Below are 27881 nucleotides of genomic sequence, written 5' to 3'. Positions count from 1 at the left end.
TCACAGTGGTGGCGGATGAATAACGTCCGTTCAGATCAAATTAATGTCAAATTATTGCTGTAAATAACAAACATTGCGTCCGAAGACTACTATAGATATCCTTATTACGACCTGTAGCCCATCTGAATACGGCCAAGAATGTTTGATGGCTCCCAAGTAGGTTTTTTTCATTGTAAATTCATCGTATTTTTACTATGTCTTCAAGATAATGGGTCAAATGATAATCCTGATTATTTTGCACTACATTTCAATCACAACCACTATTATTCTGTCAATTTATAACTTTTCTATTTCTGCACATCTGCATATTTATTACACTTTACAGCCAATTAAAGCGTGTTATTGTATCCATGTGTGTGCTTGCTATTAAATCTCATGACTATTATTCTTAATGAATTATGGGAGGCAGAAATCACAATTAATATATGATTAACTGTATTTTTTTACCTGTTTTATCATCTACCAATGGTAATACAGTCAGCAGATTGTTTACCTTTGTGCAGTAGTATGCCTTCCCTTGCAGCAAGCATAATGAGCCATGAAATCACACAATTTTGACTATTAAGTAAAAGGAAATTAGAATTTCTTTTACCAAATTCTGATTCAAATGCAACGAAATATTCGCGATCTGATCAAATTTATGAGATGGTTCATGGAGTTAAACGCTTTCGAGCGCCTTCTGATAAGCTTTGAATGGCGATTCATTATTTGAAAATGAGATAGAAGGGGTGGGTGGAGGGGGGTTGGCTGAGTGACGAAGAAAGAGAGAGAGAGTGATAGTGCTGCCAGTGTCTGCACACCACACACAGACAGTCCCATCTCTGCTGTCTCTCGTCCTCTCTCTCTCCTCTCTGCTGCTTAATCTTCAGAAAGGACTGCCCACTGGGATACTGTTCTCTATCCGTCTTTCACGCACATTAATCAGCCTCGCACTCTCTCTCTCTCCTACTTTCTCAATATTTGACACTGTGTTTCTGTATCGGCTGTCATATATCTCCTCAACTCTCCTGTTCTCCTTTTTTATCACTTCTTTTTCGCTGCTCACATTGTGTCTCAGTCAGAGGGACGCAGTTGGACAGGTAAGATTGCGTATGTGTGTGTGTGTGCATGCGTGCGTGTTAGTGTTTCTGAGAGGGAGACAAAGCAAGTGTGTGAAAAGTAAATGACAGTATTTTTAGTAGACATTTCCAAATAATAATCTGTATTTTTTTCAATAAGATACTTTGTGTTCTGTGTTCTGTGTATTGCTCTTTCGAAACTCCAGATAAGACGCATTTAAGATGCTATAGGGTTTTATTTCCCCAGGAGAAAGTCTACATTTATTCCATTGTTGTATGATAGAAACACTTGAGAAATGAAACCGATATTTGTGATTTGCGGTATAACTATGAGCGTTCTTCATGTGGCTTTAGAAAGTTTTTCTCAGACTCATCAGGCGGTTAATAGACGATTTCACGAAGCAGATTAAGCCTCTTTCCTATGAGACGGATGAAGAACATGAGGAATTCAGCCAGCAGAGATGAACAGATGTTACTTTAGACCTCTGAAGATTTTGTATGTGTGCAGTGTGACCTTGACAGCAAACCACCCACGTCGTCTTGTTGTTGTTCTTTAAGTTTTGAAACAGAAGTGAAAGGGAGGTAAAACAGTACGGTGTTGCTTTACTGTCTGGAAGGTATACAGAAGAACTCATTTGAGCATTTGACACACGCCTTCTGTCTGTATTTGATGAGTTTTAATTGAATTTTTCATTAGAGTTGAGTTAGACGGAGGCTTACCTGTGCTCCTCACAGATGTGCTTTTAATAGCTTTAATTTTCTGCTCTCTCCATTTTTCTTATCTCCCTCTCTGTCTCTCTCACTATCATTCTCATTCTTAGTTTCTTTTTCCCCTTTCCTTGCTTTTTCTTTCAAACACAGCAAAACCTTTTTCCTTGTGACTTTGTGTCAATGTTTATATTTAAAATCTACATTTTTATAAAAAAATGTTACTATCTTTCTGCCTGTCATTCTACGTCTTTTATCTCCCCTTTTACCTGCAGGCTTGAACCTGCCTATCATTTTTATAGATCTGTGTTGTAGATTTGTGTGTGTGTGTTCATCTATGCAGACATAAAATGTGTGTCGTATAAAGCTCTCTGAGCTTCACGAATTTGGGATGCGGCGTTCAACGCTTTGTGTGATTCTATTCTATTGTTTTTCTACATTGAAAGTAGAATGCGGTGTGCATTTGTGCCGTGTATTCCCATGTTAGGAGTGCACATTAGTGACGGATGATTGAACGAGTGTGCTGTGGACTAGAGTCTAATGTGAATGTTTAAAGCCTATAGCGTGTTTCATAATTAATGTTATTGTTTTCATAATTTAGAGGTGGGGTGGCTGGGCCACTTAGCAATCAAGGTTTTGCCTTGGAAATGATTTCGACTATTGTGAAAAAGGACCAATCACAGACATGCACATATATGCGGTCTTTAGAAGTGGATATTTATGTTTAATCACATGGGGGAGAGGAGGCAAATATAGCTTTATTGTTTAGAAATTGTAGCAATGGATTCATGGGATCAATGTTTGCTTCAGCATGCAACCCCTGCAGGTTTTGCCATAGATTCAAAGAACTTACCGTTACTCATTGATATATCATTTTTCATTGATTTCCAACCAATTTTATATGTGGAAATCATTGTTTTAGTCATTGGAAAGTTTGGAATTTCAAGTTCCCTATAAATGTGTGTTCATGTTTGTGTGTAGAGAGAGAGAGACTGCAAATGAGTTTAGTCCTCTCGACGAAATCAATCCAAATATGAAGTGCTGGAGAGCTCATTGCTATTCAGATGCGTGTTTGTATCATATCTTTAAATCTGCTAATTAACCTCATTACCAGACTCAGCCTGTAGGGGATCCAGTATAAACCAGAGCGCGCACACACACCACGACCCTCGTACACACACAACGGACACACAGCTTTACCAGTTTAACTGTGAAACACCCGCGATTGAATATTTAATGCTGTTGGGTCTCCCACTGAAGCTCAGCTAGCATAGGCCAAGTGGTCATTGTGGTCCAGATAGAGATACTTTAAATAATCTTCACAGAACTGTCGCCTGGCAAAAACATTGTGTTGGTGATTTTTTTAGTCATCTCTTGCATGCTAACCATGAGGTGTGTGTGGTTTGCCGTTATTGTTTCTTGGAATGATTGCTGTGATTTATAGTTTATTCTTCGATTTATGTTCCTATAAGCAAAATTAAAACACACAGAGACGAATTGGAGATTATATGTGATTTATTTTGTAATATATTGTATATGTGAATAAGTCATTTTACATGCCACGTGGCGTACTCACCACTTCCTGGACTGGTACCTCCTATTAAGATAGGAGGCAGGACAAAAGTTGTCCTTATTCGTTCTTGTGTGTCGTACCATATTGCAATTTGGGGCCAAGTAATATAACTTTTGGCTTGAGGTCTTGACCAATTGTTCTCAAAGCTGTTTTAAAGAGTTGGATACCCAATAATGGGACATCATTTGAAGAATTTTCTTCATTGGTTTTATTGTTTAGCGATTATATGTTGGATATGTTCATTGAGAGATTTTATCACCCCAATAGTTGCTAGGGGAAAGTTCTTCTATGAAAGTTCTTCTATTGGTGAGGCTGGCCAAGGTTATTTTAGCCAGTCTAGTTGTAACCTGGGGTAAGAGAGGTGTCAGGGCGCTATGAATTGTTTTGCTGCTTAAAGCAACTGTATTCTTTGTTAAGGCTGAGCCTAGTGCCATTATGTTTGTGAACACGTTGTTAGATTGTTTTCTTTCTTTTTGCGTTGTGCATGTTTCCTCTAAATTTTGCCATCAATAATACACTTTTTGGGGACTATAATCGTTGTCTTCGGAGCCTTCCTACCACCTCCCCTATGCATAAACGGGACATGTTACTACAGAGAGAACACATAAAGAGGCAAGATTACACATGTTCGCACACAACAGGGCCAAAAAATCCAATGCAGAAACAAAATGTGAAATATTACCAGGGATTAAATTGGGGTTGAAACAGTTTGTCGTTGTGAGACCTTGGATTCAGAGAAGAACCAAATTTTTAAAACAAATTTTAGTTGGTGTGCTCTTATCCAGTTTGATCCCATTCTGTCTCTGTTTAGTGTACTAAGGTTAACTAAATTAGGCATTACGGTTCTAGAGTGGCACTTTTCTGGAAGCAGTTTTATGTCCAATTCAACTATATTAACATCTAACTCTAAGATTTTTGTCCATGTTTCAGCATATTCGACCTTCTCTGTTTAATGCAAACAAGTTGACATGAATGTTTTTGGATAATTTATTGTTCAATGACAAAAAATGGGCAAGGAAGAATATGTGTTTGTTGTAGGACATTTAGAGACAATGAAGAGTAGGAGAAGAGTAGAATTAGCATTTATTTAAAAACAAACTGGGCGGTTGATGGGCGACTGTATAGTTTTACAGCCAGCACCCACCACATTTCTAGAATGAGCAAAGAAAAGCTTCATGGTTGAATGTTATCCTGGAACATTTACTGTATTTTCTGAGAACTGTTACAATTAGGGCTGTCAAACAATTAATTGCCTCCAGAATAAAGGTTTGTTTATAATATATTTCTGTGTACTGTGTATATTAATTTTGTATTTATTATACTGTATATTTAGTAAATATTTACATGTATTTATGTATTTATTTTCGCCAATCATGTTAATTATATATTAATGTTTATTCCTTTTCATATTTTTCTTAAATAAATGTCTTTATAAATACAAAATTAATATGCAATGTACACAGACATATATTATGTAAACACAAACTTTTATTTTGGATGCGATTCATCTCGTTTGAATTGTTTGACAGCCCTAGTTTCAAATTAATATCTGATCAGTATAAATAAATATGCCTAAATCGTGTTGCTCAACTAGTTCAACATAATGACTTTGCTTTCAAAAGTATACATGTAAATGTACAATATACCTTAAATAATTATTTTTTCGAGTAATGATCTTTAGGTCATATAGCTTAATGTCATTAAGTACAGAACGTTTTAGTAGTTCTGCTACTGTAAAGTTGTCACAGTGTACATTTGGTTAGCAATCCCATAGAGATAATGTGACTATTAAAAATAAATCCACCAAACTAAACTAAAAACATATTGGAGAAAAAGTGCACTTTGGAGTCTGAGACGGATAGTCTGTTTGATCATCTGTGCACACTTGAAAGTTCTTCATATCATGAGTTAATAAAGTGTCTCAGCATATGGTGCAAGCATTCTCTGAGTTGTTGGCGTGAAAGAGAACTTTAGTTAACACGTCTGTAACGTGTAAGTGTGTTGTGTACACCTGTGAGAGTAAGTTTCGTCGAAATGCACAAATTATGCACTGGAATAAAGCGGTACATTTCCACAACTTTGAAAAGAACATTTGAGAGAGAGAGAGAGAGAGAAGTAACGAGACAAGAAACAAAGTGTTATTCCTCGCAGTTATACATAAACATGATTTCAAACCTACAGATGGACATATTTTTATAGACAGTTTTGCTGTATTAATTTAAACTTGAACTAACTCAAAAACAAATTCAACCTAAATTAGTCTTTAAACATACAGCTAACATAGAAATCTTGGGTTTCCAATCTAGGATTGAACATACAAATCTAAGATTTTCCCACTGCGCCATTCTCAATTGTTTTTTTTTGTCACCTTTACCAGTCTAGACCTTTGCTATTTGATCTTTAAAATCTGCTGTGGTCCTTTCAGTGGAGATTATCGAGACTTTGTGAAAAATTTTTAAGATTCATTAGAGAGGTCCTTCAAAGCATCCAAGTCATTGGTTACATGAAGTTTTTACAAGAGTTTTTTTTTAGAAATAACACGGTGACTGTAGCATCCAACGCACTTCGGTGAGTGTTATTAAGACTTCACAACAAACAGCATGTTCAAAAGTCAGCTGTATACATTTTGCAGGGTAGGATCAGGTGCATTCTGTATTCAACGCAATCTTCTAATGTTGTCAGTAAGATTCAAAATGCATTCAATTAAAATCAGGATGAAAGGCCATTCACTTCTGTAATGTGCTGGATCGACTGTCTAATCTATTTGCTGAAGTTTCCTAAACTCAAACTTTTACTGATACAAAAAGAAACCCCTATTAAAATAAGGTTAAAGTGCCAACGTGTCTCTGAACGTTTCCCTCTGCTGTGTCAAATATAATCTTTGCTCTCAAAAATCTGAGCTCTCTGTTCAGCCCTTGTGGCTACGAATCACAATAGAACTAAATGAAAAACAGATGAAAGAGAAGACAATCAAAGATGATTCAAAAACATGTTGAGATTATTTTAAGTGACTCACAAGTTACCCATGCACTTCTCATGCAGAAACTGGTATTAGTCTGCCACACATGAAAACAACACCATTCAAGCTGTGGATAAATCAGTCATACCATTTGTGCTTTTGTCTTTGCTGTTTGACAAATATTGACTTGTATATTGAATGAGAGGTTCTCAATAGGGTGTCCAAGCAGTGCTTTCATCTCAGCTGCATACAGTAGACATTTCATTTCTGTTGCTTTCAAGCAGTGCAGGCTATAATATACTGTAAGTATCAACCATCTGTCTCAGAAATAAAAATTAAAGACACAACTGTGTATCTTTACATACAGTTAGAGTATACAGCCAATGAAAAAAATTAGGAGAAAAAATATGTATTGTGGTCATTCCAGGTGATTTTTAACAAAATCAAACCTCAGGAGCGACAAAGTCATTTAACAGCATGACACATATTAATACAAATCCAGGTTATCACATAAAAAATATATATTTGAACTTTTCCTAAATACATGTACAAATATGACTGTTGTATCCCTTAAAAGTGAATATGAACTTAATTTGTTTTCATTGCAGTTTTTGAGGTCTGATAAAAAGCATAATTTCTGTTATTTTGACTTGTTTCTCCATTTTTCATGTTCTGCTATTAAATGCAAATTGAAACAATATTTTTATCTGAAATTTGGGAGAAATAGAAGTTCACAGAATGATTTTTATTTTGCCTAAACATGTACCAAAAAATGCTAAATATAGAAAAACTGAATATAATTTAATCTCTTCATTTTTTCCCGAGGCTTTAAGTTTGCATAATGAAAGTATTGTATAGTATATAATTATAAAGAATCTAGCTAGGATGTTTTTTTAATTAAAAAAAAACTTTTTTCAATTTCGTCTCTGAGCACAAGCGTAGTGTGAGACATAATAATCTCATTTGAAACTCCAGAGGAGACAAGATTATGAAACAAAAGAGCCTGTATGGTCTCCATCTAACCTTATTGCTGTCTAAAAGAAACAGTTGCGACATCTTTTGGGAAAATTATCCCATTAAAGAGATCTAATTTGGGATTTTTCCTTCCCGGTTGTATTGAAACAAGGGCTTTGAAATCGTCTTTCATGCATGTGTGCTGTAAACATAAACTGTACATTTCTCATACAACTCAAAACAAAAATCAAGAAACAAATCAATGTTCTACATGCATTATATCCTGATATCTATGAAGACTTTTGCTCTCCCTAACCACCATGTAATTTACCAAACAGATGTTCAAACCGGTATCAGTGCAGAGCTTTCATTTGGACCTTATAGAAACTGCATTTTTATTGATTCGTTCATTCTGCTTTGTAAGTGTATGTGGGACAGTTTCCTGCAGAGCTAAGGCTGGTTGCGTCGTATATAGCTGCCATATGCTTCCTGCGGCAAGTGCTCTGGGCCACAGCAGGGTCTGTGTCCTAATTGAACTGTAATTGACTCAGCAGCAGGGAAGGTCAGTTTGTCACCGAGTAGCTCATACATTGAGCCGCCAACCCTGTTACCTGATCCAACCAGTTATGACTCATGCCAGGGGTATTGAGATGCTCTGTTACATGATAAAACAGTGAGATTGATCCACATATGTACGTGAACACATGCAGAAGAAAAACACAACAAGTGAATTGGAGAAAGCACACACACACACACTAATAGATCACTATTGACACTAATGTAATTGGCTGATGTAAATTGGCGTCATTGATGTGCTGGGTGTCTGTCTTTCTAATCTGAATACTCTGGAGACACCACAGATTTTGTTTTTACTGTTCTGATTTTCCTACACATTTGGTCCTCAAACATGGAGTGTAACTTTCTTCCAAAATCTGCCCTCCTACCTACATAAAAGCTGCTTTATAATGCATCGATCTGACATGGATCCTCAAGTGGCTAATTTGAAGTGGTCTGCCTGAGGTTCTCAACCAGGGGGAGCAGAGGTACTGCACGTGGGGAACAACGGTTTCCCGATACCCCAACCTTTGGAACTCGATCATGAATGCATTGAGGAACGCGATTGCAAATTGACGGAGTGCAATGTTCCATCTGAAGCTGAAACTAATTGTAGGTCCTGCTAATTTTTTTTACACATTATCTTATCTATCCTCAATGTACAGATTGGGGGGGCGGCAGTTCTTTAAATGGGATTACTAGGGGGCGCGACCATGAAAAGGTTGAGAGCACCTGACGTATACACCTCATACAGATCATTGGAGACTCGACTCAAATTGAAATTTAATTGAATTTGATGTTGCTGATTTATGTAATGTTATGTTTTAAAGGGGTAATATGGAGCGAATATGTGTTTTTCTGTGTCTTTGGTGAGTTATAAGTTGCCAATGCATGTATTAGAAAAGTTAAATTGCTTAAAATAAAGTACATGAACAAAAGATGCATTCTAAAGCGAATGCTCACCCAGACCTGCCTGAAACGCCTCGTGCAACCACACCCCCACAAATCTATGTCAGTTTTTGGAATTACTAAGACCACCCAAATTTATATGCATAAATGGTGGGCGTTCAGTACTATTGCTTTGGAACCCGATGTTACAAATATGGCATGGGCGTTACATTTCCATCACACGCTTGCAGTATTCGACCAATCACTACGCACTGGTTAATTGGCCAATCATAGCACACCTCGCTTTTCAGAGTGATGAGCTTTGTAAAAAATCAGCACGTTTCAGAGAGGCGGAGCAAAGAGGAGATACAAACATGCACAGTATGTGGACAGCGATTTTTAACCTTAAATCGTGTAAGCACATTGCATTACTTCTAAAACAAAAATAATATTCGTTTTAGCCGTGTCATATGACCCCTTTAATGTTAAAATATGTTATCTGATGAGAAATATTAATTAATAGAAAGGAAGTTGAAAGCTGAATAAGATCTACAGTATAGATCATTGGTCCTCAACAAGTGGACCGCAATGGGCCCCAGTTGATTTCCAAGAGGGCCTCAGGATGACTAATAATTTAAAATTACACCAAATGAGCATTGAAATACATTTTAAAACAACAAAAAGGTATGTATTATTATTTGTCAGTTTTTATACTTTCAAGTAAACATAATTTTATATAGTTTTTGTTTTTGAGCAGGAGGGGGGGCCTTTGAAAATTGTTAAATTCAGTTGGGGGCCGTGCAGACACAATGGTTGGTTGTTTCAGTGGCAACAACAAACAAACGTTACGTGGACAAAACTTTGTAGTTTCAATGTAATTTAATACAATGAATATACGACAAAATTTGAATAAAAATTAATATTAAATATAATAGAAATTGTTATATTATAGCCAAACAAGTTTCCTTCGGGCCAGGCGGGTGCGTCCCATCTATATAAGGCAAAAATAACTAACCTGATCATAAAACTTAGATCTCAGATTCATAAAGAGACAACATCTGTGAGCGCAGCCGTCGCAATAACTGGAGATTAGTTCAGATGTCCCTCAGGTTAATTACTACAATACCAGAGATGTGAAGGTTAAACAAAGGTAATCCACGTTGACATTTAGATATCCGAGCTTGCTTTTACACCCGAAGTGTGAAATTTTGAGTCAACTCTGAAGCGGAGGCGTAGGAGATGTAATGCAAGTTGGATTTTAATGCAGTTGAATGTTTTAAAGGAGTCTACGACTGGCATTATGAAAATGTCATTGCGCTTTTCTAGGTGAGAAGCTGATTTCAAAGAGCGAGAAGTCCTTTGAATGAAAACTGCAATGAACGTTAATGAGCTTAATATTGCTATGAATAAGCAGTAAAAGCCTTTTCACATAGTCACATTTATTGAAACGGCTCGCTTTGAAACAGATCGCCTAAGATGAGACTCGGGAGTGTGTATGGATGTATTGTTAATGATGTCTGTATTCCGGAGATTAAGATGCATTTGTTCATTATTCTTTTCCTAGCGTCCTCTTGCCCCCAAACAGAGAAGATTTGGATGCTTAATGAAAAGGAAGAGCCCATTTAATCATGCCAACAAACTGTTTAATTAAACTTTTAATTGAATACTAAAGGGATTTCTCTTTCTTTCACACCACCAACTTAAAAAATGCAGGCCGTTGTTTGGGCAACAGTTTGTGTTTGTGTGTGTTAACATTTAATTGTTACTTTTAGAAATATAGTAAAACCACCTTGTAAGGACATTTTTGATGCTCATTATAAATAAAAAGAAAATTCTCATAAAATGGCAAATCATGTTCTGCCTCAAATAGACTGATGTCCATAAAGTGTACAAGGAATATGGTCAGGAGACATAAAATATCAACTACCTGATATGAGACTAACGTCATGAAGCAAACTGAAGTGTGTGTATGTGGTTGAAATCTGTGTTTGTGTGCCAGTGAATGAATGGGCCGCTGTCGAAAATGATTAGCTTTGTAATTACTCAGCGTTGGCCAGGATTCTCCGGTCAGCGCTAACAGACATGTTTAATGCTATGCGTCAATCTACAGTCTCACAGTAAAATCCAAGATGGGATTGCTAAAAAAACAGCACCAGGAGGAAAGGAGAAATGTGAGGGATGGTCTCTCAGTGCCCACCTTAGTTGTTACAAGCCTTTCAGAGAATATAACAGGCGAGACACAGCGAAACAAACATTCGAGGAGCTGGCTATGCAGATCCAGACAGCATTGTCTTAGTAAAAATGCCAAGCGCTGAATGAAACATGATTGTGGTTTATTTTTATGGATGGAAGTTTAGGGAGCTCTGAGGAATTGGGAGAAAAATATGTTGGGAAAGAGTGAATCATCTCTCAGAAACATCAGAGGTAGAGAGGAAGAGAAAGTTTAGCGGTATTTAATGAGCACGAGGAACTGTTTACAAGACATTATTCTCCCATCATTAGAGTGACAAGCAGGTGACTTCTGCTTTACAATTTGTTAAACTTGGTGGTTGGTAGTTTGTAGTAGAATGTCAACATCTCCGCCATATTGGGGAGGGCAAGATTGCACATATGAACACAAGTAAGCACAAGAGTACACAAACCAATTTGTCTCCTGTAACTTTTTGTCGTCAGATTGTAATTTTTGGTCATAAGGAATTAAGAAAACTCACATGTGTCAAGCTTTGAAAACTATTTAGAAATATTGTGTGCTTTTTGTACAGGAAAACAGCTTATAGCACAGTGTTGCTCTTAACATGCCAATAAAAATCAATGGTGGCCAAGGACTGTTTGCACACAAGCATTCTTTCAAATATTTGTCTGTATACCAATTTGGAATAAGTCGAGGTAAGTAAGTTGAGTAAATGATGACATAATTTATATGTTTGCGTAATCTGTCCCTTTAACTCTGTCTCTCTCCAGTGCACATTCAGTCTATTCTCCATTTTTGCCACCAACCTCCGTCTGTCTCTTTCTAATTCTCTGTCTCCCTCTCTTTCAACATGGTCTTACTCTCTCCTCTAAGTAACAGATTTGACATGGTGGGAATGTGGCAGATGTAATTTAGCAGAGTGGAATCAGGCACGGCTCTTTGTGTTGCAGAGCTCTCCAAGCATTTTGTTCATCTCTTTAAACGTTCTCCACGAGCACAGCACACGCATCATCCTGGCAGCTCTAACAAGTGCAAATGAATCTCTTTTAAGACACTACATGGATCTTTCTTCCTTTGGGAAGGTGTTTATTTGTGGCTTTGAAATAAAGAAGTAAGAGAAACATGGGACAGAAAGAGATCACATGTTTGGCTTTTGTGTAAATTTGTTCAGTGTCTCTAGAGATGTTCTTCTATGATACATCCTACAGTCTTTCACACACAGTGTTTGATTGTGTTAAAATTTCTTTACAGAAAGATTTTGAATTTAACCTGTTTAGGTTTTTTATACATTTTCATAATTTACTCATGAAATAAATGAAATAAATGATAGCAGAAAAAATATTTATTCAAATATTAGCAGATCCACTACAGAAAATTTGTGCTAGTCAATAAAGGATTCACACTTTAAAATAATATTTGAATATACACATTTTTGTATTCATGGTATATGTATGAAGATGTATGATTTAATATAAGACTAATTTTATGTATCATGTTGCTTCTGTTGCAGGTTGGATACCAACATACTGATAGATAATGGCATATCTGAGATATAAAAGTACCTTTGTGTTGTCTCTGTGGGCGTCCCTGCTCTGTGTAGCGCTAATGACTCTTTCCCTGGAGGCAGACGCACCAAAGACAAGCCTGTACGTTTGGAAAAAAGGTGGGATGCTGATATTTCTTTTCATTTTGCTTCAGACTTGATCACAATGGTCTGTACTGTCTAATTTGTCAGCATTTTTCTGCAGTCACCACTCGTCCACTTTCAGATTTGTTTTTATTGAAATCAAAAAACTTTTCATGTTATTTTTTCCCACATGTTACTTTATTTTTCTATACAATAATAGTATAAAAGGCTTTATGGAATCCAAATGAAAAAGCCCCACACACATCTTTCATGTGTTTCATGAACTTTATTCCAAGCTTTCAAAAACAATCAAACATGACTGGTCGAAAGATTACAAGTAAATGTAATAGATATAACTGGATATAATATCTCAATTGTCCCACAGAAGTAGGTAATTTCATATGGAAGATGAACTTTGGTTTGAAATCGAATTGTGATGTTTCCTCTGTTCATGTATTCACACATAAAAGTAGTGTGATATATGCACAGCACAGTTTACGTTTCTAAAATTCATCCACAGACAGAGCTGAGACGTCTGACAATTTTTTCGTTTCTCTGTGGTCAGAACCAGTTGGAGAAGTCACAGCTTGGGATTATATAATCAAATGTGTGAATGACAGTGTCTGGTACAGTCAGTCCACATTCTGAGACAGAAGGCAATGCTCATTTCTCATCTGGCTTTAATAGAGAAGTAGTGAATGGACAGGAACACCAGCTGACCTGTTGTGTTGGATATTGATCCTTGCGGTCACAGTTCTGGAAGCAGCAAGGATGCACATTTGGTAATTCTGAAATTATGGCTGAAAAGTGCGAGACCATCTGCCTGTGTTATCTTTGAAGTCTGATCAATCTTATATCCTGCTGGAGTGCTCTTCATGTCGCCATGGCGACAATTGTTAAGCGTGAGATTGAACAGAAGATTAATATGTGGCCCATTAACGTTGTCCGTTGTGTTCGAGATACTGTGCTCTTACAATATATAAGCCATACATTTCTCGGAAACAAGCATCCAACGGTTGGGTGTATACATCTTTAAATGGTTTGTAACCAAAAAAGAGGGATGACATTAAGGAAGGTTCTCTGCGTTGTCGTGTGAGGCATTGGTAAGTCCACCGAGACTCTGACCTTGTCTCCTCACGTGCTGTGTTTGGATCGAAGAGCAGCTCTGCAGGCCCACAGGGGTGATGATTTCTGGAATGTCAATTTGAAAATGGTTCATCCTCAGAGTGTGGGTCTGCTCCAGTCCTTTTTTTATGTTGAAATGCAAATTTTCCCATCTAGAAACACTGGCTGCAATTCACCACGGAAAAATGATGCCTGTGAATTTTTGCTTTAAAGGTCCAATGTGTATTTCTTGACAGAAATGCAATATAATATACAGTACATAACTATGACTTCAGAGGTGTATAAAGACCTTGCATGATGAAGCGTTATGTGTTATTATCTTAGAATGCGCTATTTCTATCTACATACACCACAGGTCCCCTTGCATGGAACTCGCCATGTTGTTTCTACTGTAGCCCTAAACGGACAATTTGCTCTAAAAAGAGTTTTGTGAATACGAATACGTGATCTTCTTCAGCAAAGAAGCCGTGAAAGAAAAGAAACGTGCAAAGAAACGTGATGACTTCTTTGACCTGTAATAAGTAGTACTTCAAAAGGGAGGGGTGGAGTGAGCCGTTGGTTGCAATTCACAACCTCACCACTAGATGCTGCTAAATTTTATATGACGGACCTTTAAAACAAAAAGTTCAAATTCAACTTTGTAAACATATGCAGTATATACTTAAGTATGGTGCCCTTGTGCATCATGTAATCATCTTTTGATGAAGGACTGCTGCCTTGATCAATTTATAAAATCATTTTAAGAGCTGAGAACAATTGAAAACACTTCAGGTTATTGCTTTCTGTAGATGATGAGAGTGTGACTTATTTACACCAGGCAAATAGCACTGACATTTGTCAATTCTAAAAGTCCTATAAAAAGAATTATTTGCATAGATGGGAGGCGTGTTTCCTTGAGCTTCGGATCTCTCTTCCTCATGTTGATTCATGTAATACAGTTGGCGAGTTCTGGGATTAAGAAATCTGCGTGGAGGAAGAGGAAACTCTTTTTTTATCTTAAAACCACTCAGGCAACATTAGAACCTAATATTAAACTTGTCTCCATGGAGTTCTGCTTCCAGGAGCTGGACACAGAAAAAGTCTTACAAAAACAAGATGAAAATTTACCTTGATAAAAAAAGAGCAAAAATTTACTGGAATAGATTTGGTGCTGCTTTCATGCAATTTATATCAAAACAGGATTATTTAAAAAAGAAGACCGTTGCATGAGTTTTTTAGCAGAGAATCTTGTGCTGCAATTGTCTTTTGTTTACTGTTCAATCAATTAAGTGCTAATTTCTTTCATTCTCTTGGTTTGATTGATTTTGTGCAGGGAATTGAAGGAAATCAGCACTACGTACACACACAACCTTGACAAAGTCATGATCGGTGGTGGTGTTCAGAAGATAAATTGGATTCACATTTGATCAACACTTTTGGGTGTAACTAGTTACTAAGTAATTAGTTAATGTAATTTAATTAATTTTCCCTTGAAAAAGTAAAATAAGGGGTTACTCATTATTTTTTCAGAAATGTAATTACAGTTACTTATGATGTAATTAAACTAAATACTGTGAAATATATTCAATAGTCTAAATTACATCAAAATTATAAGTCTAACCTTGAAATGTATGCTTTACTTTATCCTTCTCACATTTGTATACTTTGGTCAGTTAATATGAATAATCAATGTAGTTATTTATTATTTATTTGAATGAATGAATGAATTAAATAAGCCGTTTCATGTCCTTGAATCACATAACTAATCAAGCTGATATAAGATATAGAAAGTAGTAATAAGTAATTAAATACTTTTGGAGTGACAAATTTGTACAGTAATCTGATTACACTATTGAATATGTAACTAGTAACTAGTATATCATTAGTTTTTCAGAGTCACTTACCCAACACTGTTGATCAATGAAACATAGGAGTTTTATCAGAAGTTTGTTGAAAGGTTTTGAGGTTTCTCTGACACTTTAGCTTTATTTCATCTGTAACGTTTGAACGGTGTTATATATATATATATATACTATATTAAATAAATATTCCTAATCTGTAAAAAAGTCTTTGTTTGGTTAAACACAGAAAACTATTTGGAAGAAATTGGCACCATTGACTACCATCGTAGAAAAAATAACAATGGAAGTCAAAAATGCCTCTTTGTTGTCCTACATTCTTGAAAACATCTTCTTTTGTGTTCGAGAGACATTTATAAAGCTATTTTTCCTACTATGGTAGTCAAAGGTGGCCATAAAACGTTCTGACATTCTTCCAAATATCTTTCTCTTTGTTCACAGAAATTTTTATGGGTTTGGAACAACTTGAGGTTGATTAATTCATGACAGAATTTTCATTTTGGGTGAACTATTACTTTAACAGAAAACGTCTGCGCATTACTTTAAACTCCCTTCATATGCACGCACAAGTAAACACCCTGTTATACAGTATCCTGTCATTCCAGCATACTTTTGCATTCAAGATGTCACAATCCACCACAAACTCCCACAGACTCGTGACGGACCAAAAACAGCTCCATTTCCTTTGTGATAGGCAGAAAAGCACTGTAATTGCGTCTTTGGCCATCAGCGAGTAATTAATCTGTCATGAGCCCTATTGTTGGACCCAGGATACGACCGAAAAGTGTGCAATGTCAGCCTGGAACGTTGAGAGGAAGAAAACCGTCCTTCTCGAGAGACCTCTGGGTCAGGAAATGTTTTTTAGATGTGTAAACAACCCTAATGGGCCTAACGCTTTCAGACATCATAAATGGGTAATCCGATTTATTTTTGTATAAACAAAGGCTGCTTTGTCATCTCATGCTGTGTTGCATCTATACCATTACACTTGTTTATAAGGGAAGCAGTCGCCGATTGTTTCCAAATATACTTATTACTGTCTGGCTTTGGCTTAATGGGATGGGGTTTGGTTTAGTCCTCTGTCCTTGTATTTATCATTAAGTTAATTGAACCAATTGAATGGGTTTCAGCTGACTGAGGTGAACTGGCACATAGAAAGCAGTGCTAATGCTCTTCTTAGCACCCACACTCTCCCCCAAATACTTCCTATAATAGAAGTATCGTACCACAGAACTAGTCTTCCAGGCGACTACAGCTTTAGGAAATTTGAATAGCAGAAAATAACCCGTCTCAGATGCATTCAAACCAACGTTTCTTATTTGTGCTGATGAATTTCCAGAGTATGGTGTTTGGGGAAAATGTTTCACTTAAATTTTTCGAGTGAAACTCCTGATTTTGTATGTTTGAAGTGAATATTATGGATTCTTCCACCAGATAAGATATCCTGCAGCAAAACCGTTCAAACAGTACATCCGCCTTTGTGGTGTCACGGTCCTGCCACTGTTGCCTTCGCTTCCGATGCTCTCGATATGATCTAGTGTCACAGATTCATGGCAGGACACCACAGGACAGGACAGTCTCTTGGACTGCTGCGTTTCCATGACAACCATGTGAGTGACAGAGAGGAGAAAGAGGGTGCCCGCCCCATGAGATGGACAGGAAGAGCACTGGAAGGAGCTTGTCACAGCTGTGTCTGTTTGCACGTGCGTACGTGTGTGCATCTGTGTGTGTGTGTGTGTGTGTGCGTGTGCGTGTGTGTGTGTGTGTGCGTGCAACATCATATTTGAATGAGCACATATCTAGATGAGATTTGCTACAGCATTTCAAAACTTTGAGTGCTACTTATCTTATAATCTGTTTTTCCCCACACCATGTCGAATTGCCTTACCAGCTTTAAGCCAAGAAAGCAGTCAGAGGAATAAAAATACAACAGATATTGCTTTTCGTGGTGGTACATGTTTCCCTCACACAGCTACAGTCGAGAGCGATTTTTTCTTCATCTAAAGGCTTTAATCAGCGTGTCAACTTTCATAACCCCAATGAAGCCGGAGATCTAAGCAGGACAGGTCTCAGCAGACCTGAATCCCGTCTCCCGATAAATTGATATTTAAACACAGACATGACCGGAGAAATAATTTGGGCTTTTATGCAGTCTTTTAATTGAATGAGGATAGAGTTACTGACACAATTTTGTGTTCTAATCTGATTGGCTGAAAGTGTTTTTTGCTGACATCTGTGGTCCGACTGTGATGATGTCATCCCCTATATTTCTCTGTCCTACAGTATTTTCTGCCTTCACTCGGTGCATTAGCTGGGATTTGGTAACTTAAGTGACCTCACCAGTGAAGTGATGAAGAGAATGTGGCCTTTATCTTACCCAGAGGACGATGGTGTCATGTTTTATGTTTAAAACATCCGCCTCCCCCCCTCATGTCCTTATATATTATTATCCTTAATTATTATCAATAATGAATGTCTCTTTTGCTGCAGGTGTATGGGGTGTATGTATAGCCAGCGATTGTGGTTCTGTCGGGCTCCAGAATCGCTCAGTATGGTGCGTCCATTCAGAAGGCTGGAGTACACATCAGTCCAATTGCTTTCCGTCTGATCGACCGCCACACCAGCGAGTGTGTGTGAAGACGTGCGAATGCCAGAAGGATCTGTTTGAATGGCGTTTGTCTCCTTGGGGTCCCTGCACCCCGACTCCTTTCCTCCCAGCCAATCGATGTGTGACCGCTCAGCACGGATTACAAAACCGAGAAGTGCTGTGTGTGAAACGCACTAACAGCACCACGGTGAGCCTGCGTATGTGTGAAGCGTTCTCTTCGACACCCGAACGAGACCAGGCATGTTTGTTGCCCTGTCCTATCGACTGCGTCGTCTCCGCCTTCTCTCATTGGTCCACCTGCAGCCGCACCTGTGGGTCAGCCCTCCAGCAACGCATCAGGCACGTTCTAGCCCCGCCCCTTTACGGAGGTGCTGACTGTCCCAGCCTCACCCAGACACGCCCGTGTAACCACGACAACACCCACCCCACACTATGTCCTTCTGACCAACAGGAGTACAGTTACAGTTTGTGGGTGGGGCCCTGGAGCCCGTGTAGACTTAAAGGAAAAGCGCTTGTTGGAAAGACAACAGTGGACTTTAGTTTTGGGCTGGATGAAAATAAAGCAGACAAAGCGGCCTATTTTGTCAAACGACACAATGTTCATCATCAAAATCACTATGATGATAAGATAGGCCACAGAGCATTGTGGGAAATCACGATCGGATATCAGACTCGGCAACTTCGCTGCACAAGGAGTGATGGGAAGAATTCAATGATAAGGTGAGCTTTCATTTAATAAATAAAAGTTTAAATTATACATACATCAATCATCCAATTATTCAGTTATAAAAAACTGTTCTATGACCACACAAATAATTCCAAGGTGCCAAATTTGGTTAAAATTCGTAATAAATGTCTTTGTCTTACGTTTCTACTCTCAGTTATTCTCCTGCCACTATTAAAGTTGATGTTATTCTATTTACATTAGAGAACAAAACTTTATTCTTGGATTTACTCATTCACTGTCCCAAAAGTATCTGAATATTATTGCTAACTGTGAATGATGAGAAACTAGAAAAGCCCTTTTCCTTTTTTTCTGTTTAGGTAACATCCCAAGTGTGCTATACTTGATTAATATTAAATTTGATTTAAATTGAAATACTACTTGTTGCTCTTTGACGGTCACAATAATAAGCTCCAGTGAGATTTCAGCAGAGCAATGTGATTAGAGTGAATATATAAGTTTAAGACACACTTCAGATGATCCCTACATTCAGAGAAGTCAGCAGAATTCCTGTGAGACACATATATATATATTTTATTATGAAAGAGATTTCACAGAGAAAGCACGAAATGAATTCCCACTGCATTGTGTTCAGGTTTTTACTTTCTAAGACTTTTTATTTGCTAAAACTGAAGACTTTTTTCGAGTAGTTACAGAAGATTTTTATGACATAGGAAGCTCTCCAGTGTACTTTTTCAAAGGCCAAATCAAAATAAAAAATCGGTCTTATATTCTCATATTGGTCCAATCCTGAATAGCTTACCTTATTCTTTAAACACTTTTTGGAAGTCAGTATCGCACTCAATTATGGGCGTTTTCTTTATTTAGGGGTCTATCCCTAAAGGGGCGCAGACCCCTATTGGATCCGTTAACTCTTCGCCCGCCAGCCTTTTAAAAAAAAGTTGCCAGCCTACGCCAGCGGTGAACTTTAATGGCTCTCAGTACATTTTCTGTAAAGATTATATGGACAAACAATATGTCCAGAGTATCAGCTTTTAAACCATAGAAACCATATTCTTCTATCTGCAATTGTTCTCTTTTTTAATTACTCCTTAGATGTGAGTTGGTTTCTTCAAAAATGGATCACTTTGATTAAACAGCTGAGATAATTGAAGTTTTTTGTCAAAGATTCCACCCAGATTCCACTCGATAAGAAATATACGTTTTAGGTTCTGGGATTTTGTACTTTTTCCCAAAGGAGTTTGACAGCGCCACCTACTGTATAACAGCATAAACACTGATTGCCATAAAAACTCGTATTTGGCGGGGGACCATTTTTTAAAATGACGAGATAACTCGTCAATGGCGGTGAAAGATTTAGTTTTCTTTGGAATTTTGTCATAAAATGCAGTATTTTAGAAATGCAATGGCGGATCGCTGAAACTTGGTGTGGTGCATAAAGGTCATGTTCTGAGAGGACCAATAAGATTATAGGCCAGCGCCCCCTAGTGGTCATCTGACATGTCAAAATATTTCCCTTTGGCCGTTTATTGTAGCCTGACTACGTCAGACTTCGTACTTCCGCTCAATTTCAGTTCAGTTCGCTTCTGTACCCCGTCTGATATAGCAAACCAGCTCCCAGATTATCTCCGGCTCCGCTCTGCTTAATGCTACTCCAATGATTTTAAACTTCAGACACCCCCCACGAGAAAATAATTATTATGTCAATTATTCCCTTGCAGGCTCTGTCTACGAAACAAAGCAAAGCAGCTGAGTTTGTTATTACCAGGCTACCTTTATTGGGCTTGGACCCGTAATTGCTGCTTGCAGCTATATTTTTCTGTGTTTTTGTTTGTTTCCCAACATTCTTCAAAATATATTCTTTTGTGTATTGCAAAACAGGTTTGAAATGACAAGAGTGTGAGTAAGTGATGACAGAATTTTCATTTTTGGCTGAACCATCCTTTAAATAAAACTCCCTTAGCATAACTAACACATCTGACACTTAAGATGAGCATATAAAGGTTTTAAAATGTGCACATAAATTATAAATCCCACCTGAGTTCTGTAATTCTTGCCGTTTTAATTAGCTCATTACCAAGTGAAATGTGTCACGCATTATTCTCTTATTGTCCTCTCCTTGATACCTTCCTAATGGACACTGATGCTGGGAATCTATTTCATTGTTTGTAAAGGTAAATGTTATTTAACCTCTATTTGTTTTATATTCAAGCATGCAATGCAATCAACACTTTGTTTTCTAAGCAGCCAAGAACAGTATTGTTACTGGAAAAAAATGCTAATGCCAGTCCTTACTCAAACCCCTCGATTACACAAAAAGCATTATAAATTAACATAATTTTAACCTGTCTGCAGATTACAAGATTTCCCTTGTGGTTTGCTAACTTTTCACATTTATATTAAGCCAAAAGTTTTGAATAAATTGTACGCCCCCAGACCGCCCTAACTCTCTCTCTCTCTCTCTCTCTCTCAGGATTTCGTAGCTGGCTTTGTCGTGTTTTGTATGCCAATATATTCAAGAAAATCAGCAACAATGCTAAATCCTTGGAGAGTTTTAAGACATCTGTTTATGTTGTTACCTTTTCTGTCACGCTAGCCAGAGGCTAAACGCATGCCAACAGCTTTAGAACAAACAGACTTTTATTAGAAAAGGCACTGATCGTAGAACAAAAGCTTTAAAGACAATGTCATTTCATGCAAGTTTTTTTAGTTGTGAAGATCACATTTATACACATTTTAGTTGTATTAAGCTATAAACTGCACAAAAGCGGAGCATCTCAAAACCAGTGTGGAGAAATAAAAGACAAATTAACCCAGTAAAGGGGTTACGGACACCCACAAAATATCAGTCTATGTGTTTACAACACACTTCTTCATACACAATGATGACTCTGTAAATATCTCTCCAGCCTTTGCGACCATGACAACAGCCCGGTGAACTTCCGGTCCTGCGTAATGCCCAGAGATTGCAAAGTGTCTGATTGGTCAACGTGGAGTCCTTGTTCAAAGACCTGTCAAATATCCGACCAATCGCCAGGCTTCAGAAGTAGATTCCGCAGTGTAAAGAGATCAGCCATTGGCGGAGGAGAGGCATGTCCGGCATTGGTTGAAACACAGCGGTGTAATATTTTGGATGACGCACTGCCGTTTTGCCCAAGGTACAGTGGATGTTTTGGCAAGATTGCACCTCAAGTCTTGTAAAATTATAAATGTTTATGTTAAATGCAATTTCCTTGGCGAACAGATGTGAGCTGCATTGTCCTAATGTTAATTGGCTGGAAATTCAGGTATGGATGGAGGGTGACCAATTGGAATCCATGTCAGGTGACCCCCCTTTTGAGTCAACAGGACCACCGCCATAGCAATACCAGCATCCTGTGTGGAGGTGGGATCCAGACGCGAGAAGCATATTGTGTCAGCATCCATAACAACACAGCTCCATCACATAGTAAGACCATGGGTTTTTAATAAAAGTCAATTATGGTTCATTAACAAGCATCATGTGTTTTTGGAAATAAACAGTAAATAAACAAATGTGATAAACTCAGATGAGTTGTTTTGATTATTAATGGAACACCCATTAGGGAAACGTTTCCTAGACAGGGAAGATTGCTTCCATTTTGTTTAATCCTTTATGGGATGTCGAGGCTCAGGGTAGAGAGTGCTGACGGAGAGGGTTTAGCTTTCTCTGTGTTTGTGTTTTTTGATTTAAATGGTAATCTGTGGCCACACAGCGAGAGGGCGGATTTGAATTACGTTTATTTTCAAGCGAACTTCTATTAGATCTCCGAGAATGCTCTTTATACAGTTTGGAAAACAATTTAGACAGCAGAGAAGCGTTATGGTAAATCATTTTCTCTCAAACTGCTTCTGTTTTTCTGTTAGTCAAGAGGCCTGCCGGGAGGAACTTGTGCACTGGACCTTTACCGCCCTTGGCTCAGTCTTGCTCCATCCCCTGTCTGAAACATTGCCCCCTCACACCTTGGACACCTTGGGGACCCTGTCTCCATGACAACTGCTTAGAACCTCAAGGGAAGAGAGGTGAGAGACAAAAAGCATCCCATTAAACCATATCACACATTTCCAAATCTAAAGTCTGTCACGCAAACGCTAATCCCTGACCTTGGTCTCGGTAAAGTAAGTGGTGTGTGGGACAACTTTCAGAGGGGGCGTGTTTCTGACCCTGAGCTATAGCCCCACCCACTCAATGAGGCAACAGCTGTAACCTTCTATTATTTATGCTCGATTTGAAACCTTTTTTCAAGTATTCTTTCTATACTTTGTGCGGTTTCTTTCAAAAAGAAACATATATATATATATATATATATATATATATATATACAACCATACATCTCTATCAATTTGAGGAGCATCATTGTTTGGTCTGTAAAACCTGGAGAGGGCTGCCTGATAGTACTTCAATTCATCTTATAAAGAGAGATGATGTCAATGGCAGCTGATATTCAATTTTCCTCGTAGTACCATCAAAACCTTAATATAATATGTGCAATTTTTATGACCTCAAAGAAATTTCTGCAGTATGCTGCAGTTCAGCCAAACCTTGACCTACTCAAAAAACTACTTCAGCAGTAGGTTTGTGTGGCTTCTGCGCTCCCTTTGCAGTGTACAGATGCCTTATTTCTCCCAAAAATGAAATTTCTGTTATCACTTAATCACCCTCATGTCATTTCAAACCTGTGTCCAGTTAATGCGTACTGCTGTCGTTCGGTTAGCAACATTCTACCAAATATCTTCAGTTATTCAGGTTTAAAATGACAATAGGTCAGGTAAATGATGACATTTTTTTTGAGTGGACTATCTCTTTAAGAAATCAAAGTAGATTGCTGACAGATTTGATCCTTATTTCGTATGCACGTGTTGTGATTTTAGGTTTCAGAGTGAGGACTCGTTCTTTGATCAGTGAGTCTTGGGTGGAGTCCCACAGTTGCCCTCATATCACCGAAGCAATGATCTGTGATGACCCCATCTGCTTCCTCTGGCGGGTGACATCTCAGGGGCCCTGTGTTCCTTATAATGGATCGTGTGGTTTGGGAACCCAGGAACAGACTGTGGAGTGCATCTCTGTGATTGGTGAGCAGCTTATTTTTTGCACTTCTGCAACCACCTACAAGGCCTTAGCAACCTCCTAAGCACCCTAGTAACCACTCAGAACCTCATTCTGTAGTATTGTGACTTCTGCATAAGCAAGCACCACTTTCATCCTTATGGAATTTAAAACTTTTACTTTTTCTTCCATAGAAAGCATATAATCTTTTCTTTTTGCTATTATCGCCCTTATCAAGATGTTCAAGTGCTCAGTTATTTTCACTTGCGTAAACCAATGATCTGCTATCTCATCTACGTCTCATCTCACCTCCTTTGCTCCCAGTGGGCATGCGGTGTATCAGCTAGCTTTCTGTCTTCTGGCAGGTTTGAGATCAGAATCTTCCCTGACAGACAGACACATGTCACAATATTTCACTGTTGTTCTGACACACACATGCACAGAGACGAGGAGCCTGAAGAATCCTCTGAGGTTTGTACCAGTACTGTCCAAATGTCACTCATCTATTACAGGTGTCACAGTATGTGCTGTCAATCATCAGACAGGGTATGAGTGTTCTATAGAGGGTTACCAGATGAAATAATGGGTTTGGACACAGGATTATTTAAATTTAAAATGAATATTATTCCAACCACTACTTATACAGTATATACAGATGCTAAAAAAAGACTATTCCAAATTTTCATTTAAGCAGCATTTCTGTGTATTGTTGCCAATCCTGTGTCTGTTGAATCTCAAGAAAATCAAACCTCAGGAGTAACATAAAGTCGGCCAACAGCTATATAAAAGACGGACAGTGTGACAAAACAATGATACAAAAATCAATGATATTACCTAAAATAAAAAAACTTCCTAAATACATATATGATAATACTTTTGTATTGCTTAAAAGTGAATATGAGCTTGTTTTCTTTGCAGTATTTGTGGTCTGTTATTTTCACATGTTTCTCCAGTTTTTTATTTTCTGCAAATAGATGCAAATAGAAACAATATTTTTATTTTAAATTTGGGAGAAAATTTGTTACAAGTTCACAGAATGACACAAAAATGATAATTTTACCTCAAATTTACCCTTTAAATATGACATTTTAAAATCAGAAAACTTATTCAGAAATGGTCTCTTATTTAAAAAAAATTTTGTATGCATGTTGGTAAAGCTCCGCTTTGAGAAGAATTTAAAGAGGCCCCGGACAAAATATATACACAAGAAAGAATCAACAAATATTCATTCATGATCAATTTCCAGCTTTATTTCCTAATGCTTTTTGTTTGTCTATGCATTTTTTGCATTTTTTATTTCATTCGCCGATATCCTGTTGTTTGCCTTTTTGCCAGATAATTTTGTCCAATAAACACCTTAAAAGCTTAATGTTTTGTCTGTTTTGCACAAAACACTTATATATATTTGAAAGGTTTAATCCAACCTGCATTTACGTTTGTTCTCTATATAATAACAACCCAAGACCTTTATTTATTTAACAAAAAAAATATTTATTGTGTATGTGAAAACACAGTGCATTTGTATAGTTTGATTGGTTTTTAAATGCCATTTCAAAAAGTGTCTGTTCTATCCTGTGTAGGAGATCGTCTGGCAGGACTAGACATGAAGTTGAATATAAGACATATGCATTAACCCCGACAGAATCATTTGCCCAGCATGCATCTGGAGAGTTCTATAAATACAAAGTGAACTTGAAATGCCAAACCCATTAATGTAAAGTGCGTTTGACCTGAGCATATATAATAGATTTTTGCAGGAGATTCTTGCTGTACAGTCACCAGGTTAAACTCTGGTAAAACCACATTCACGCAGAAACATATCAGGAAAACATAACAGGACAAATGCACTGTTTATGAAGTGTAACTTACATTCAGAAAAAATCTGTTTGTGTTTTTGTGCGAGAGTTATTGCAGTGTACAGAAATGGTTTGATGGTTTTAAAGCTGTCGATTCAGATTTTGTGATCCGATAGTCTGATACATGTTTACGAGGCAGTTCCTGCTATTGATTTTCACTCGCTATTAACACTTCTGCATTCCTGCTTTATTATGACACACTTTTTAATGTTCTAGGTAAATCTCCGTCCACCAAAGTACAAAGACGAGGAAATATACCACAATAAAACAATTGGCAGGACGGTTATTACAGAGGTCATAAAAAACATAGTATATTAAGAGCTGTGCATCTTCAGTCTCTTGTGCTTGGAATATGATTCACAGAGATTGATTTTAGGGCAGAACATCAATTGTAGAAATGTTGTCCTTCCTGCATGAGATGTAATGAAGAAATGAACTGCTGCAGCTCGATATCTGATTCTCACAGGAGAGTCTGTTTCATTTCTCGGCTTTGATCTTTTCTTTTATCTCACAAACAAGCTGAAGAACATCTTCTACCAGTTGAATCAGTGTATCCTTGTTATCTGTTCATTCTAATCAGACAAAATAAGACTATTTTTTATTTGTTGTGTTGATGTTGTCTTAGAGGGTTGGAGGTTATACAATAATTTAAGGCCCCAACAGGTTGATCAGCACTCTAAGAAAACTTATTGGTTTATTTTGTGTCACTTGACTAGTATTTTCTATAAATGCATCACATTCCCATGGTAGCTTGAAACCAGAAGCATAAGGCAAAGTTAACTAAACAAAAATTCACTATTTATTATATGATTTCAAACCTGTATATGACTTTTCGGAACACAAAATAAGATATTTTGAGAAATGTCTCCGTGGCTTTGTGTCCATAAAATAAAAAAAGACAAAACTAGCCTACTGTGCATTTTTCTGACTGCTACCACAAAACTAAATGACTGAACATGAAATATTGATTTGACGCGTGCGAAAGTAAAGAGACAACAGAGACATGGAACTAGCACAATGTGGAAGATTGGTTGCCAGGGACAACGGTCTAATAAAGCCTACAGTTCAAAGATCATGATACAAAAACATCTGAGCACCATTGACCAATTATAATCAAGCGTCATGTAATAAACTTTGGTATTTTACTGTAGATTTCATTAGCAGATGATTATTTTCCAACTCTCATTTCATGAAAATGAATGGCTTTAATGTTTCTTAATCACAGTCTTTGAGGAGAGAACAGAGCCATCAGAATACTCTTAGACAACTTCTTTGCATATTTTTCTGATGTAATTATAGAAAACTGATTGTGCGGCGCAATTTTCATATTTTTTGTTTAATTATTGCAAGATAAGTGGCACCCAAGATATTTCTGGTATTTGAAAAGCCTTCATATTTATTTCGAGAATTTTATTAGTTTTTAACTGGTGAATTTAATTGAATATTTCCTTGTAGTACAATCAGAAGCTAATTAAATAAGCTTGTTTACTGGAAAAAGAAGATAATGTTGTTCACAACAGGAACTTTAGATGGAATAAACGTTTCATACGTAATGCGTTTAATCTAAATCTGCTCTCATTGTCTGTTTTACAGGAGAGTCAGCCTCTAGTGAGCGATGTCCAGGTGATCCTCCTCCAGTCCAGCAGCCGTGTGAGATGGGCTGCCCAGGGGACTGTGTGCTGGGACACTGGGCTTCCTGGTCTCCATGTTCACAGTCCTGTTCTAATAAACATTTTGAGGGAAAACAGACTCGCTCGCGGCCCGTTCTCGCTCTTCCTAGGGAGCGTAAGTCCACTCATCTTAAACATCTGGTCTGCAATTGTGTAGAAGCTGACACACTCGTTTTAATTCAGCATTTCACAACATTACAATATGTTTGGTGTGTTTTAAAATGCACTAGACCAAAGTTATTCTACATAAACCATAGGCCTCCCTTCATGTTTGAAATTCTATAGGTGTCATGGTAGTACACGATATGTGTTTATAAGAAAAGTTCTCAAAATCGAAATGGTGTCATCTTTTATGCACCCACATGACGTTCAACATGTTTTAAGACCTCCCAGCGACTTCGGAACTCAAAAAAAGATATTTTAGGTGACATCCGAGAGATTTCCAAGTCGCTTGAACTCGCTGAATTCAATTAAGCCACTATGGACCAATTTCATGTTTTTTTTTAATTCAGCTTTCAGAT

The 27881-nt window shown here is 37.5% G+C and overlaps 1 protein-coding gene across 1 annotated transcript in view; it reads left to right on the top strand.

Moving 5' to 3' along the window:
* Positions 1 to 850: 850 nt before the first annotated feature.
* The window catches only part of thsd7bb (thrombospondin, type I, domain containing 7Bb), a 39535-nt gene continuing 12504 nt past the window's right edge, over positions 851 to 27881 (top strand). The window contains exons 1-8 of the mRNA XM_056735561.1: positions 851 to 1079; positions 12397 to 12549; positions 17967 to 18804; positions 21679 to 21927; positions 22057 to 22217; positions 22655 to 22810; positions 23660 to 23860; positions 27284 to 27475. Coding sequence (XP_056591539.1) covers positions 12423 to 12549; positions 17967 to 18804; positions 21679 to 21927; positions 22057 to 22217; positions 22655 to 22810; positions 23660 to 23860; positions 27284 to 27475 — 1924 coding nt within the window. The 5' untranslated portion in view covers positions 851 to 1079; positions 12397 to 12422. The remainder of the gene's footprint in view (positions 1080 to 12396; positions 12550 to 17966; positions 18805 to 21678; positions 21928 to 22056; positions 22218 to 22654; positions 22811 to 23659; positions 23861 to 27283; positions 27476 to 27881) is intronic.

This window comes from Triplophysa dalaica, chromosome 21 (assembly GCF_015846415.1).
Source record: "Triplophysa dalaica isolate WHDGS20190420 chromosome 21, ASM1584641v1, whole genome shotgun sequence".
Classification (NCBI taxonomy): domain Eukaryota; kingdom Metazoa; phylum Chordata; class Actinopteri; order Cypriniformes; family Nemacheilidae; genus Triplophysa; species Triplophysa dalaica.
Note: the sequence above shows the minus strand (reverse complement) of the source record. Positions and strands in the feature narration are given on the sequence as shown.